The sequence below is a fragment of the Cucumis melo genome, chromosome 1, assembly GCF_025177605.1.
Source record: "Cucumis melo cultivar AY chromosome 1, USDA_Cmelo_AY_1.0, whole genome shotgun sequence".
In the NCBI taxonomy this organism is placed as follows: Eukaryota; Viridiplantae; Streptophyta; class Magnoliopsida; order Cucurbitales; family Cucurbitaceae; genus Cucumis; species Cucumis melo.
The window spans coordinates 11,731,163-11,748,699 of NC_066857.1; the positions used below are offsets into that span (position 1 = coordinate 11,731,163).

Consider the following 17,537-nt stretch of genomic DNA (forward strand, 5'->3'; position numbering starts at 1 on the left):
CTTGTTCGATTTCATAGGTTTCATCTTTGATCCTAGGCATCTCTCACTCCTATGCACCATGCTTTTTTAATTGTATATATATAGAGATTATTATACGATATAAACTACCATTGACCATATAATGATGGTTATAGAAAAAATAGTCATCTTCAAGTCGAAACAGAGACAAACTTAAAAAAAAAACAGAACCAAACACTTCCTTTGCTTTTCAAAATAGCATTTCAAGATTAAAAAGTTATGAACAAAATAAATACTGCATGCATTACTGCATTTTTGTTCTCAGAGTAAAAAATCACATTAGAACTCTCAATTTCACACTAGAATTGAATATTGTCAATAAACCCTAAAGTTTTCTTGAGTCTCATTTTCTAAAAAAATGTTTATTTGTATTTTGGTACCAGAATGAAAAAACCTATGAAATATAGGAAATATACCCTATTATATTTGATATACGAACTTAAAAATTATACTAATCGAAATGTAAAATGGCTTTGCAATGGTGTGATGTTCATATAGCTGATGTAGAGCTAATGTCCTACTCGAGAGGACGAAGACAAACCCTAATATTTGCTCAAAAGTGAAGAAGATGGAAGAGTGGGAGCGTTTTTGAAAATACGAAGATGATTTTTCCGGCTATTTTGAATTTACCATAAACGTGCCATGACTTCCTGTTGTTCACGAGTATAACGCCCCTGCAAATTTCTTTTTGATTTTTTTTATTTTATATATATTAATGTAAATGGATAATAAAGTAAATTGGACCATCCATTTGTGAAAATTATAGCCCATTTAGGACTTTTATGAAATTTGTTAGCAAAAAAGGCTCATGGTGTAAAATGCCTTAACAAAATTTTCGTTTAGAGGATTAACACAATTGCCCTAGACCCACCTAATAAGTATTTCTTCATGTTCCTTTTTTTTTTTTGTATAGTTCATTAAATCATTTAATGTATTTCAATATATATACACATATGTGTAACACATGTAATGTAATAATGGGTTAAAGGAAATAAGGAATATTTGGGCCTGAATTTAAAGTCTATTTGAGTGGAACAATGAAATGATAAAAGCCCATGCCAACATGATTCATAAACAAGCTATTATTCACCTTTCACAACATGACTCATTCTTGGGACTTAAGCTAAACTTTGAGAAAAATATCAAAATTGTAAACTGAGATATACGTAGGAATGGGAAATTTAGCGGTGGCTATTGGAAATATAGCAAAAATGGATGGGAATAAGATTTTTAGCAAATTAGGATGCACAGGTTTATGGTTGTCTATTAATCCCCATTTTGCTTCAGATTCTAGGATATTTCGTAGGTTTAAAGTACAATGTATTTTAATGGATCGATCAAAGGGAAAAGAAGTCAGATTTAGAAATTACAATATATTTTATAACCCGATTATTTTGTTAAATCATAACTAAACCTGAGATTTATTTGTAGGACAAAATTGCAGAAATTTTTCCACTAAATTAATGGAATGTCTCAAATTTATCTTATTATGTCATAACTAAAAACTCAATCTTTAATAAATATATTTAATAATTAATAAGATTTACAGATTCTATAATTAATTAATCCATAATTTAATTAGATTCCAAAAATATTGATTTTACAAAGTAACGTATTTCTAACAGGTTTTGAAAATATGTTCCTTTATTTTTTTTCTTTTTGTTATTTTGAACTGTATTTATATATATATATATTTTACATGTTCATAATTTATATTTATGATATTCAATTAATATAGAAAAATTTTGAAATATTATTATATGTTTAGATTTCGAAAATACACGTAAATTTGAGTTTCCGAAATAAGTATTTTTAATAAGCTTTACCTTTTTCCCTTTTATTATTTTAAACTTTATCTTATATATTTATTTTTTATGTGTTTATAATGTATATTTAAAAAATTGTTAATAGATTTTTATAGTTAGCTTTCGATTCTATCTTTAAAAAATATTTGGAAATATGTATTTGTATAAGTTTTTGAAACATTGTTGTTTATGTTATTTGTTTTAAACTAATTTGTAGACTATATCTTATTTGTTTACCACTATTTGTATATTAATTACATTCTTTATACTACATTTTTAGCAATATATTCTAAAAAGACAATAATAGAATTATTGTAAACAAATTTTTGTTACGGTTTTACAACGAATGAATTTCAACGAGAAAGACTATTTTTTATAGTAGAAGAATTGAATCTTTTCCGACATCTCGTTAGCGTGTGTTGTTGAGGTATATGTTCCATTTTCATCTTCCAATCTATATGTGTCTTGTTTTTGTGGTTGTTGACTCTGTATCGATTGTTACACAGTACCCAACGTATTTAATGATTCTAGGCAGTGAATTAAATAGAAAATACAAGGTATTTTATATTCACATTTTTTAATTTTTGAATGGTAAAATTTTCTTAAATTTTCATTTTTGTTAATACACCAAATTTTTCTATCTATTTTATATATTTATTTTTTTTTCAATTTCAACAAATACAAAGTATTTATGCATTTATTTAATTATATATTAGAATTATAAATCAATTTACAAGATGGTCTAATTTATTTCACTTTTGTTAATATACTAATTTTCTTTCCTTCTATCTTGCATATTGAAATTTGTTTTTCAATTTCAACAAATACAAAATATTTACTTAAGTATATTATAATTGTAAAGCAACTTACAAGACTGTTTAGTTTTGGTGGATAAGGATTTTTTTTTCTTGTGTGTTTTTCAAACGTATAGTAAAATCATATTTTTTCTAGAAGAAAAAAATGGAAAATTTTCATAAATATAACAAACTGATAAAATGTTTATGACCTGTGTAACAAAATGAAAAAGTCCATGAAGTTGATCATTTTTTTAAATATTCCAGGTTTGTCATTCCCTTTATCTTCTTTCTTCTCCTCTTTCTCTTTGATTTATTTTTTCTTTCCATGGTATTTCTTCTCTTTTTTTTTTTCCAAACTGTTATTTGGTTGTTCAAGATTGTTTACTAAATATAAAAGATCTTGAAAAAAATATCGTTTAGATTTGGGTAGCAAATCTAAACGATCGTGTACAAAAAAATAAACGTGTAGCCAAATTCTAAACAATCGTTTACCAAAAAAATATTGAAAAAATCGTTTAGCCAAATCTAAATGATCGTGTAGCTAAATCTAAACGATTGTGTATTAACGAATCTTGAAAAAAATAGTTAAGATTTGGCTACTTAAATCTAAATGATCAATTCTAAACGAACGTGTAACCAAATTAACAGAGAATCTTGAAAAAAAAATCGTTTAGATTTGGCTATCCAAATCTAAACGATTGCGTACCAAACAATAGCCAAACCTAATCGTGCACTGAATATATTACGTACGTGGTTGACAGGACATTTTTTGTATTTTCCATTGTGGGTATCTGAGTTCTTTTTTTTTTTATTTTCGAAAGTGTTTTATAAGGTATAAATATTTTGCTTATATTTTTGAAAGACCAAAAAACAAAAAATTATGTTATTGATTTTCTAATTCTAAATGATGAAAAACTATCTTATAAATTTAAAGATGGTTTGTTATTCAATTTGTTGGGATTTGAAATTGGTTGTATTTTTAAAATTTAATTTATTTCTTAATTAAATTGTAATTTATTATTTATTTATTAATAATTTATATATTTAATTTGAAGTTGTTAGGATTTTGTTGTTTTTATATTAATAATAATTTGTTATTGTTGTTTATATCGTTAAGATTTTGTTAATTTAAATTAATAGTTTGTTTTTTTTTCAAAATTTTTTTTTGAGATTTTTCTTAATGAAATCGTAATTTTAGTTATTTGTTGTTATGATATTTTTGTTTTATAATAATTTAAATTTTTTATTAAAAATATTTTATTGACATTTTAAATTTCTTTAGGCATATGTTGCTATTTTTTAAAAGAGGAAAAATTTGATGGATAATATCACGACCAATTCATGGTACCGTTGCCTGACCAAGTGGATGCTCTTCGACATTGATGAGTTCAACTACATGCTGCTGAGGAGTACTGTAAAATTTGTTTTGGATTCGCTTTCAAAGTACTCCCAATTTACAATTGAGCATATGTCGATGGACATATTGGATTTAAGAATATAGTATTCAACTTCTCAATAATGACATGACCTAGGTAACTTAATATTTATCCTGAACCAACTGTGAACTCTTATTCATAGGACAACATGATGATGTTTTATCAGTTGAGGTAAGGTACTATTTCGTTGGTGGATGTTTTATGAACGATGTTGTGGGTCTCTAGTCTTGTGAGGAATCCGTCGTCTGCCAATATATTTTATTGAGATGGAAAGCTTGAGATGGACATGGAGATGAAGTTTGGTTGGGAATTTTGGGAATCGAGGTGGGGAATTAGGGATGGTTTAGTGTTTTGCTTGGGAAAACTTAAAGAAAATGTTGATTTGATTTGCGATGACTCATTCAATTAGGGATATTTTGGATTTTGAGATTGATTGTATTTGGAAGGTGAATTTTTTTACTAGGCTAGGAAACATTTAAGGCAATTTTGTAAAATATTTTTTTTTACATTTTTCAATTTTACTATATTAACAATTAAAATAAAATTTTGTCATTTATCTAAAATAAAACTTCAAATTCCCTATTTTTCTAGTCACTCTTAAACCTAATCCATAAAAGTGAAGCAGAAATGGAGTAATTGTAAGTTTATAACCCCTTTTTTGGTAGCTAAAATTGTATCCCAAATATTCATACGCATAGAGTAAAAAAAGTGAAAGCAGGGTGGTTGTGGGCTTTTTTGGACCTAACAAACATACAAAAATCGGAATATATGTCTAAATCGAAAGGGTGGTTTTGAAAAATATTTACCTTCATCTTTTTTAGTTGTTTCCAGCAAAGATGAGGAATTTTTTTTGTTGATAAAAAATTTTGTTTGAAAATTTTATGTTTATAGTTTAATCCAACCTGTGATTTTCACATTGCTAAGGTTGTAACGTGAAACTTTTATTATAAACTCTTACCTTAAATTATGGGTTTAGGCATCGAGGGGTACCCATGTTTAAGAGGGGGTGAGTAGATAGACAAATGAAGATTTGATGATTCTCCATTGGCACATGCCACTGCCATCCATCCGGTCCAAACTCAGGCGACAAGATCGTTCATCCAAACACATTCTCATTACAAGCGTTTAAGTTAATTTCCACTAGGCGTTATTCTATTTTAAAAGTCTAGATTCAGATGCCTAACTTCTAATTCAATGCATTGTTCTCAATACTAGTTCCAACAATTTTAAGTTATCTCTTTCTACTGCACGAGGGTCCATTTAACGCAAAATCACTTTCTATCCACTGATCTTAACTGCCCGTTCTGAATTGAAGGAGCATACTATAACCGATGGAAACATACATAGTTTGTTGTTTTTTCTAACCATAAAGAAAGTTGTCGGTGCATGCACCACTGAGAAGCTAAAATTTTCAGAAACTAATCAAACCAAGCAACAGATCAAGGACTCGATGCATGGAAGGAAAATAACTTTATTTGCAAAAATCTTATCTTAAATAGTTTGATTCATGATTTGAATGACTATTGCAATATGATGTCCACAACAAAAGAGCTACTTTGGGATGTCTTACAAAAGAAATATGACACCAGGAAGCTGGTATGAATAAGTATGCAGTCAGTCGATACTTGAAATTCCATATGACAAATATAATGAACGATCTGTAGAGGTACAATCTCATGAACTGCAAAAGATTGCTCATGAAATAACAAGTGAAGGTATGGTTATAGATGTACAATTCGAAGATGTTGTTTTAATTGATAAATTACCTCTTTTGTAGAAGGACTTCAAAAACATGCTAAGGCGCAAGACCAAAGATTTTTATTTGGAAAGTTTGATAACACACCTAAGGATTGAGGAGGAGGCCTGCGACAAAACCAAAAAGAATAGATTAACGCAATTCCTAAAAAGAGTTCCATTGTCGCTCTAAAATATGGATTAAAGCCAAATGAGAACAAGATGAAGGTTTAGAATTAGGTCCCAACAGCTAGAAAAATTAAAAGAATCAGAAACCCCAATCCAAAAGTGGTATCAATTTTTCTGCTATAATTGTAATAAGCCTGGTCACTTAGCTAAAAAAAATGTAGAAACAGGAATCGTCCTACTATGTATGTAAACCTGACAAAGGAAGAACTTCATTCCATAATCACAAAAATAAATGTGATCGAGGATTTTAAAGGTTAGTGTCTAGACATTGGCACCACACACCATGTTTGTCATGATCTTAGTCTCTTTAAAAATTATAATGAAACTATAGCATAGAAATATACTCTTAGGGGATCGCCACAAAACCAAGGATGCTGGAATCGGTGAAATGGAGCTGAAAAGCATAAAAATATACTTCTAGCAGATCACCACACAACCAAAGTTGTTGGAATTGGTGAAAGGGAGCTGAAGTTCATCTTTGGAAAAACTGTCATACTAAAGGAAGTTCTACATACTTTAGAGATAAGGAAGAATCTAGGTTGGGCTATATTCTCAACAAGGTCGCTTTACTTAGACTATAGAACCTGATTTATTTACTCTCACTAAGAATAATGTTTTTGTGGGGAGGGTTATGCAACTGATGGAATGTTCAAAATTAATCTTGATATGAATAAAACTCAGTGAGTTGCTTATATGTTGTGTTCTTTTAATGTTTGGCATTCTAGACTTTTTCATGTTAAAGAACGAATAATTAACAACATGAGTAGGTTGGAAATGATTCCAAAATTAACCATGAATGATTTTATAAAGGGAAATCGCATCAATCACAAAAAACCATAGAAAAAAGCAAACCACAGCACCTTTTTTTTTTTTTTTTCATATTGTAGATATGACAAATATGACAAGTAATTAGATATATCATAGGGCTATCCGCTTTTAAATTTGCTATTTTTTCAATTTAGAAAATATAGTGACATGGGCCTCATTATCATAATTTTTTTTGTTATTTTTGCAAACACCCATTTTCTGACTTTAATAAATGTGAATATTGTAGTCAAGCTAAAATAAATAAGACTTCGCATAAATTTGTAAATAAAAAATCTAAAGCTCTAGATTTAATTCAGTTAGACTTATGTGAATTTGATGGTGTCTTAGAATGATTTTAACAATGAATGATTTTGGAATAAAAGAAATTTGAACAATGAACATTTTTTTATTGAATCAAACATACGCTTACACCTCTTGGTGACATCGTTTTGAAAAATCTCGCATCAAAATCACTTTAAGCGATAATGAAGATGAAAAGAAAAACAATATCCATAAGCACTACTCTAAGAATCCAAAATCAAAGCAAATAAATGAAGCGAATAAATAAACCTACCTGTAGCCACATATTTTTATCCTACATTTTTTTTATTATTTAAAAAATATATAGTAATAGTAATAAGGTTAATTTTCATAAATATAACAAAACACCAAACTATTTACGACCCTTGTAACAAAGCCCATGAAGTTAGCAATTTTTTAAATATTCAAGATTTATCCTTCCGTCTTTTCTTTCATCGTCTTTCTTCTTTTCCTCTTCTTTTTTTCGCTGCGATTTCTTTCCATCGTCTTTCTTATTTTTCTATTTTTTTTTTGCGTTGTTTAATCTTTTGATCGTCTTTCTTCTTTTCCTCTTCTTTTTTTACGTCGTTTAAATTTAAGTAACCAAATCTAAACGACAGTGTACAAAAAATAGCAAAATCTAAAAGATTGTGTATAAAGAATCTTGAAAAAAATCATTTAGATTGGAGTAGCCAAATGTAAACGATCGTGTAAAAAAAGTAAATCATTGTGTAGATAAATCTAGATGATCGTGTACCAAAAGAATTAAAAAAAATCGTTTAACCAAATCTAAACAATCGTATACCAAAATTTGAAAAAAATATCGTTTAGATTTGGGTTCAAATCTAAAAGATCGTGTAATCAAATTTAAACAAACTAAACGATCGTTTAACAAAATTAAATGATAGAATTGAGCCAAATCTAAACGACCAAATCTAACGATCGTATACCAAACAATAGCCAAATCTAAACGATCGTGTTCCAAATATATTACGCGCGTTGTTTACAGCGTGGTTGACGAAACATTTTTTATATTTTCCACAATGGGCCTGTGGGCTTTTTTTGTTTTCGGAATTGTTCTATATAGTGTTAATATTTTGTCACTTTATTATATTTTTGAAAAGACCCGTGTAATAATGGCTAAGATTTTTAAATTTTTGTAATAATATAAAATATTATAATAATTATGTTTTAAAATATTTTATAAAAAGTTAAAAATAAAAACCATTAATGAGTATATTTATCATTAAAAAAAAAAACAAATCAATTTATTTTAGACAAAATATTTTAATATCACCTTTGATTTATTTTTATCATTTTAGGAAAAAAATCAATTTATTTTTGGGACAAAATCTTTTAATATCACATTTTAGGGGTCTTTTGAAAAATATAACAAAGCGACAAAATATTTACACTGTATAGAACAATTTCAAAAATGGAAAAAGCCCACGGCCAACAATGGAAAATACCAAAAATCCCCGGTCAACCATGTCATCAACAACATGTGTAATATATTTGGTACTATCACTAAGAATAATATTTAAACCACGATATTTTAAAGTCGTTAGTTTCGATTGACATAAACTATTTGAGTTCCTCCCTGTGTTTTTCCATTGGCCGAACTGTATTATACTTAACCATCTTTTGTCGTCATTCGAAAAGTTGAATCGTCGCTGACATCGTCCTTTACCAACTCCCTATCGTTGGATCTAAGTTTTGGGTAAATCTTTTTTATTTTAGTTAGATTTCTTGATGAGTTTCAATTACCCATTAAGCTTCGACTTGGTTTTCACGACACCCATTACATTTTAATGCTAGATTTAAATATTAGAGGAGTTTGAGTCGCTGTCCAGCGACTCGAAAGCTCGAAATTAGGGGTTTTGACACAACTTTGGTAAGTTTTTAAGCTTTTTGGAGCAGATGTTGAGTACCCATTTAACTTCATTGATAATATTGAATAACCCATGATGTTAAAAGCTAGAATTCGAAGTTAGAAGCTAATATTGGTGTTGTCCATTGAAGTTTAGGTTACTTGGTTAACTTCTTGATAAGTTTTAGAGTAAATTTGTTGAGTTCTTGAATGCCCATTAAGTTTAAGCGTTAAAATTGAATAACCTATGATGGTGGATGCTTGTTTTCGAAGTAGAAAGTTGTTAGGATGTTGTCCATTAAGATTAAGGCTACTTTGATAAGTGTTTGGTATGATTTTGGGTAATTTTGATAAGTTTCATGAATATCCATTTAGTTTTAACATGAACTTGATATTATCCATATTATTATGTATGAAAGATCGAAGATTTGGAGGACTTAGAAACATTGATCAACACGTTTAAGGTCGTTTTAGATAAGTTTGGGTAAGTTCCTAAGTTTTGACTCATTAGATTGATATTCAATTGTTAATGGATCTAAACCTCTAAGGTACGGATATTGGGTATAAGAGCATATTGTTTTAAAAGACAACTTAAGCTTGTTTGCTTGTGGTATTAGGAGTTTAAATTGAGGTTTAAGGGTCCAAAAGGGAAATTTTTAGCTCAATTTAAAGCATGTGGTGAATGATACAAGTTAATAAGAAAAGTAGAGTTCGACCCATTGAACCATAAATAGTTTGAGTTGTAATGATGAAGTATTTTAGAGATAGTTGGGATATATTGATATGCGAAGATAACTGAGGGTTATTGGTCGTTGTTTTAGGACAAATTGAAGTGGGGAAAGCGTATAACTCCGGGGGAATGAGTTACTAACCGTGAGTGGCTCATTTTCAAGCTTTCTTTATACTTATTTATGTTATCTCATGATATTGCTTGCAAACTACCATGATTTGTACTTTTTATGATCATGTTTTCGTTTATTTTTAAATAATGTGTTTACGCATCGTGATTTTAAGACTGTTAATGACTCGAATTTTATAAAGCAAGTTTCAAATTCCTGTTTTCAGTTACACTTAAACGATGTATTTGTTCATCATGATTTTAAGAATGCACATGGCTTGAACTCTATAAATTTTTGTTTCAAGTTTTGATTATACTTGGTTTGAAATATGTTTAACCAATGTCTATGGTAATTGAGAAGGTGATTTTCCTAAGGCTACATGAATGTGTTTCCATAGTGTCACCTATGGTTGTCAGGGGGTTTCGGAGCTGAAAAAGGTCGTGATCGGAGATCAGGGAACCTGAGCCTAGGTGAGGATGTGGATGGTAGATTGTGATGTAGCTTCGGGCCTAGTTTAAACCATAGTGGGTGGCTCTATGTACACATAGGAGCGGTATGTTGTTACTGTGGTAGGTACTAAACATGGGTGAGCTCGCCATGTGTTTCCTTGTGGATGTGGATCACATGTGAGCTATTCCAGGTCGTGTATTTAGTATGCTTTCATGGTTGGAATGGATTGAATAGATGTTGTTACTGTGGTTGGTGCTAAGTATGCGTGAGCTCCGTTTGGCCGTGTGTTTCCTTGTGGATATAGATCCCTCGTGAGCTATTCCCGAGTTGTATACTTAGTATGCTATCATGGTTGGATTGGATTTGTTGGAGGTTTCTATCGTGGTGGGTACTAAATATGCGTGAGCTACTTTTGGTCGCATGATTTTTTGTCATGTGCGAGCTATCTTTGACCATATATTTAGACACCTTGTCATGGTTGAATTGACTATATGTTTGTTGGTTTGATTGGTGACTATCTGATAATGATGTTTCAACTAATATTTCATTATTACATATTTATAGGTTTTCTATTTAAGCATGTTTTACGAGCTTTACTTCTAAGAAACTTGCCACGCACTGAGTTTTCTTACGTTTTCAATGTTTTCTCCCCCGCTCAGGTAGCGATCAAGGGCCAAGCGTTGGTTGAACTCTCGTCATCAGTTGTAGATCTCTATTATTCTTTTTGTATGTATATAGTTATCTTTTGTAATATATCATGGAAGGGTTAGATGTAGCGAGAGTGAGGCTGAGGACTTGTGTTTGGTGAGATCCCCCATTAGATTGAAACTATTTTGTACGTAATATCTAGTTTGAATATGATTTTCTACTAAAACCTATAGATTTGTTTGAATGAGTGTGTGGTGAGACACACTTGATGTCTTGTGGATTCTAAAGTTGCATATACATATATATATATAGAAGTGCAAAAATTTCTCCTCTTTGGAGGTTTGGCTAACCTATATTTTAGGGGAGTTGCTGCTAGAATTTTTATAAAATTCTTGAAAAGCATTTTATCAATTTTACGTTTGAAAATGATTGTTTAAAGGAGTAGATTCACACCACGATCTAGGTTCGAGGGGAAAACTTAGAATGGGGTGTGACATAATATCTAATTTGATTTTATACTTATTCAATTTTCTTAATTTGTGGTACACTCCGGGTCATTAAATAGGGACCTTTGGACATTTGGAAGGGGAAGAAAAAAATTGGTTTAGATCGAATCTCTATAGGGGGGATTTGTTTATCTCTACGAGGGAAAAAATTATTTGAACATAACTTTTATGAAAAAACTGAAGATAAATCTGTTGATATATCTCCTAAATTACTAAGGTTGATAGAGCAAGAGGAAAAGAAGACTATGCCATATCAAGAGACTTTGAAAGTTATCAATTTGGGAACACTAGAAAAGTGAAAGAAGTGCAAATTGGCACTTTGGCTTCAGAGCAGGATCAATCATATCTAGTGACCCTGTGTCACAAGTTCAAAGATATTTTTGCATGGTCCCACTAGAATAAGTCTGGTTTGGATATAGAGATTGTAACAGAACGAGTACCACTTAAACCAAAATAGAATGTGAGATCGATCGCCTGTAGAGATGTCCATTTGACTTGCAGGGTCGGGACCTTGTAGGGACCCGCCCTAAATGGGTCGAGGAATCCCCAAATACATGGGGAATGGGGGAGGGAGTAGGGAAATTTTTTTCTCTGTTGGCAACATGGGGCTGAGGACGGGGAATACATTCTCTGACCCGACCCCGAACAAAAATATAATTAAATATAAATATAAATATAATATTTATTTATTTATTTATTTACTTATTTACTTATTTAATAATATGTAAAAGAGTAAAAAAAAAAAAAAGCCTAATATTTTGATTTTCTCTTACTTTCCTTCTTTTCTCTATTCCATTTCTCTCCCTAATTTCATTTCTATGTTGTGAACTTTTCTTAAAAATTATATGTATATGTTGTGCCTTGTTTTGTGATTTGTAAACTTTTCTTAAAAGAAAATGTTTTGTGTCTTCAAAACTATAATGTAATTAAAAACTTGGTTAGAATACTTATGGATTGATCTTTGGTTTTTTTGTATGGATTTTTTAATTTTATGGATGGAATTTTAAATGTATCTTCTAATAGTTTAATCTTTTTTTTTTAATAAACAAATAAGAAAATTGATAATATTCTATCGAAAATAAAACTACATTGGAAATGTATATACATTTTTAGGTAAATGTGGATTGAAAAATGAAATTAAACTAAAAAAACGAGAAATATTTTCTCGTGGGGAACCCAATCCCTATGGAATCCCCGGGGGGAATCCTCGTCCCATTCCCTGAGAGAAAATTGGTGGGGATGGGGAATGGAATAGAGGTGGGGATGGGGACGGGGACGGGAGTGGCAACCTCGGCCCTGCCCCGCTCCATGGATCTTTAGTCCTTGGTTGGTGGTCGCATAGATAAAATGCTTAGATTGGTGGTTGCCTAGATAGAATGTCTAGTTGCAAAAAAAAAAAAAAAAAAAACTTGTTAGATAAAGGTTGGGTCACAGAACACACCCGCTTTAAGACGTTTCACAGCTTTGCTTAAAGTGCAAATAATTCTTAATATTGTCACATCGCTGCACAATAAAACAACCTAATACTTGACTGGAGCTACACCAGATTCGATCAGAATACCAAATACTCGTGAATGACTTTGCATGGAAAACAAAAATAAACGAAGAAATTTAAAGAGAATTTTGTGTAATTAGTTTTTTGATGATATGAAATAGGACGATGAGATGGACTATATATAGAAGTAGGTTTCATAGCATATCAATGGCCATAAGAGCATTAACATCTCAACAATCATGTGAAAAAACATACTGCTTCAATGATCGATGTGTTAAGGGGTCAGTGCACTTCGACCCTCAACTAGTTACAAGATCTCAACACTCACCTCTCAACGCATTGCAAGATCTTAACGATTCGCCTCTCAATGCCTCAAAGAAAAACTTTTGAATTTTTTTATTAATTAAAAAATAATTATTTAATGAAAAATAAATTATTGTTTTTATTATGCTATTTCTCACCTCACCATAATACACCTCACCCATTTGACGGACGGCGACAAGTGCGTGTAGAGATATCAACAAATCCACGTTTGTCAATCTCCTCATTTCCTCTAAAATAAGGATACTCCATGACTTTACTATGTTAAAAGGAGCTACTGTTGAATAAGAAATTTTGAATCAATCACAAATTTACCATGTTATTTACAAAATTAATGACGAAAAATATACAAATAATTGACAAATTCTGATGATGCCACATGTTTTCATTATAATCGTTGGATCAAATTAATTATTTTTGTCCAATTAAATATTATTTACTTGGGCTAAAGTTTAATTGAGTTTAATTTAACCCAAATGCTAAATATGACCCAAATCCATGTGGTTGAGTCCATAGGTCTGGTTCATAGACCAACTAGGCCCAAGCCCACTAGAGTACCCTATAAATAGAGAACTTAAATAGAGGAATTCTTTTTATTTGTGGGGGAGAAAATTTTTTACTCCAAAACATCCAGGAAGAATTCTCCCCAACTCCTGAAGCCAACCACCCTTGAAAATTGAAGTTCCTTTGAGGATTCAAACTTTCTTCCCCTTTGATGCTACAAGAACTTCAAGAACATCACGTGTTCTGATTTCTCAAATCAAGCATAGGTATCCAATCGAGAGAGAATCAAATGATCAAATACTAGAGATCGAACTACATATGGCATCATAATCAATATCTCTGAAAACCACACCTCGTGTGAACAACTCAAACGATCAAATACTAAAGATCGAACCTCAACTCCACGAAGTATGTTTCTCCGAAAACATCGTTTGAACAACTACGTAGGAAGAATCTCAAACCATTTTAATTACCCTTATATCTTTTATGAATTTCGATACTACCTTTGATCTAGGGATTGTGACGTTTCGAGTGTCTGGTCCATTTGAAAGATAGTAGAAGCGACTTTTCGAATGCAATTGATGTTAACATAATGTTACTCTTTGAAATAAGATGCAATAGATTTCATTTGATTGCATTTGTTCATAATGGAGGTGACTACATTCATTGAATCGGTAAGATACATTGTTTCTTCGAATGTATTGAAATAACAAACATATTTACCTATTTGAAAATAATAATTGAAATAACAAACATATTTACTTATTTGAAAATAATAAATGTTTATCTACTCATTTGAATTTATTTTCCTGAATTTTTTGTTTTTTCAATTTTTTTAGAAATACCTGTCGGAATCGATATTTTATCAATATTTTCATCTAACTTACGGTAAAATGAAGGGTTCGATATTTTCATTGACATCGATATTTTAAATCTTGGTTAATGGTTACAATATATCATTTCAATTCGTATGTTTGAATTTTATTTCATATTCGCTAATTGTTTAACTTTAATCTTACATTCTCAATAAATTCTCAATAAATTTGTGTCGTTTAGTAATTATTTTGTTTTTGAAAATTAGATTTATAAAACACCACTATTTTTTTCTCTTTGGAAAAGAATTCAACTTTATATCCAAATCATGGTAAGAAAGGAAGAGAAAAAAGATTTGGTTTTCAAAAACCAAGAAAGATAAAATGATATGACTCCCAATCAAGGATTTAGGGGCCGTTTGGGGGAAGGGTTGGGTTATGGTGGGTTAGGGTTATGATAAACCTAGTGTTATGATAAACCTAAGATTATAATAAGATGTGTTTGGGGGAAAGGTTATGGAGGAAGTGTTATGATAAGATGTGTTTGGGGGAAGGGTTATGAAGGAAGTGTTATGATAATGTTATGATAAGATGTGTTTGAGAGAAGGGTTATGTGGGTAGGATTAAGGAAGAGTTGAAGAAGAGTTAAGGAAAAGTTGAAGAAGGGTTAAGAAGTGTTGAAGAATGATTGAGGAAAAGTTGAAAAGGGGTTAAGAAGTGTTGAAGAAGGGTTGAGGAAGGGGTTAAGGAATTAAAACTAGTGTTACATAACCCTTCCCCCAAACGAGGGTTGGATTACATAACCCTAACCCCCATAATCCAACCCTTCTCCCAAACGCTCCCTTAGAATTGAGGTTTAGTAACGGATGACAATGACATTTAAGAGACCTTGTAGATTGCTTTGTCCTCGCTCACGTATACATTATAGGAAAATTAAAAAAGGTCATGTAATAAAAGGTTACTTTAGGCTAAGTTTGCTCGAACTTGAAGTTCCAAAACACAATATTGGTATAAATAGTAGCTTTCAATTCTTTTAATTACCATATCCCTATCATTTAATAAACTCGGGCATTACAAATGACTATCAAGTGGGACTTTAATAGTCGGACTAAATAGAACTTTTATATTTAGTTTTGTTAAATAATACTTGTAATGTTAGAAAAAAGAGAAAAAAGAACCATGTGAATATTCGGAAATTATAATGAGGCTGCCAAATTATTAGTGTAGAGAAAGTAAGTTGAGGCCCAAGTCCTTCCAAACTTCAAACTTATGTGAACCACAAACCAACATCTTCTCTCCCACCAAACAAACTCAAAAGAAAATACTAAATTAGATAGAAATTCAATGAAGTTAGAACAATGAGAGAATAACTCAAACTTTCAACTATTATTTTAATCAAATTCAAGTCCAACAATCCCGAGCAGGGGTTCCTTTCTTTTTCCTACCAAAATAATTATTAAAAAAAAAAAACAAAAAAAACTATATTAACCTTTTTGGGTTCTCTTTTTCTCTCCCTTTTTAGCCATTATTACCAGAAACTAGAGCTTCAACTCTAAATTCAATGGCTAAAAATGAGAACACAAGAACTCCCCCCTCCCCACCCAAAAAAAAAAAAAAAAAAAAAAACAAGAAGAAGAAGAAGAAGAACAAAAATCTCTATATAACATAATCAGACCACTCATTTATGTGAGAAGTATGATCCATAGTGAAACTTGGAGTTTTATCCAACTTAATCGGATTCACTTTCCCGCCGATCAGCCTCGCCGGATTCCCTACGGCCGTCGTCCGCGGTGGCACATCCTTCAACACCACCGACCCAGCTCCAATCTTCGCTCCATCTCCGATCTTAATATTCCCCAAAATGCAAGTTCCAGCTCCGATCAAAACCCCATCTCCAATCTTCGGATGACGGTCACCGGAGTCCTTCCCGGTACCACCCAATGTCACATGGTGAAGAATCGAAACATCGTTTCCGATCACCGCTGTCTCGCCAACAACAACGCCCGTCGCATGATCAAGCAAAATCCCACATCCAATTTTCGCACCAGGATGAATATCAACAGCAAAAGCTTCAGATACTCTGTTCTGAATCAACATAGCCAAAACTTTCCTCCCTTCAGACCAAAGTTTATGAGCGATTCGATGCGATTGTACCGCTAAAAACCCTTTATAATTCAGAAAACACTGCACATAACTAATACAAGCCGGATCTCTTTCTTTAACCGCTTTCAAATCCCTAACCGCACATCGCAAAATCTCACCACCATCATCAGTTAAAACATCAGAAAACAATTGAAACAGAGTCGAACTGGGAAGACTAGAATTAGAGAGCTTAATGGAGAGATGGTTGGCTAGGGCTTTGTCCATGGAAGCATGTGTGAGAATAGAAGTGATGTAATAGTTGGACAAAATGGGTTCTTGTTCGACATCGGAACAAGCTTCCTGACGGATTAAGAACCAGAGATCGGAGTCAGAGGAAGGGGGGAGAAGAGAATCGTGGGTATTTTGGGGATTTGGGGAAATGGACAAGGAAGAAAGATGATCGGAGAAAGTGGGTCGGCAGAATTTGAGGATTTTGAGAGAGGAATTAGGGTCGGAGGAAAGGGGAAGACAAGCGGCGGCCATGGGAGAGAGATGAAGGTCGGGAAAAGGGGAGAATAAAGAGGAGAAATGGGGGATGAAGGACATGTGGAGGCGAGAGAGAGGTCTATATAAAGGAAGGTTCATGAATGGGGGAGGAGAAATGAAAATTTTCTTGAGAAAAATGAGAGATTTTCCCGGAAAGTGAAATACCCGGTGATTGATTTTGATGAATGGATAATGATATCGCCGAAGGAAGTGGAAGAGAAGGAGATCAAATAGGAATAATTTAAAGGAAAAAAAAAAAGAAATATATGATATATATATAATATAAAGAAAATGGGAAGATGATATTGGAATTTAAAATGTTTGATTATTTATGATTGATATTATTGTGGGTATAAATTTATGATGTCCACATATCAA

The 17,537-nt window shown here is 31.5% G+C and overlaps 1 protein-coding gene across 1 annotated transcript; it reads right to left on the minus strand.

Annotated features, from left to right (window-relative positions):
* Positions 1–15,898: 15,898 nt before the first annotated feature.
* Positions 15,899–17,537, minus strand: LOC103501225 (serine acetyltransferase 1, chloroplastic). The gene has a single exon (XM_008464741.3). The coding sequence runs from the start codon at positions 17,256–17,258 to the stop codon at positions 16,188–16,190; it is 1,071 nt and encodes a 356-aa protein (XP_008462963.1). The 5' UTR covers positions 17,259–17,537; the 3' UTR covers positions 15,899–16,187.

Coding starts and splice junctions, on each gene's coding strand:
- LOC103501225 (XM_008464741.3), bottom strand. CDS start 17,258: ATGAACCTTCCTTTATATAGACCTCTCTCTCGCCTCCACATGTCCTTC.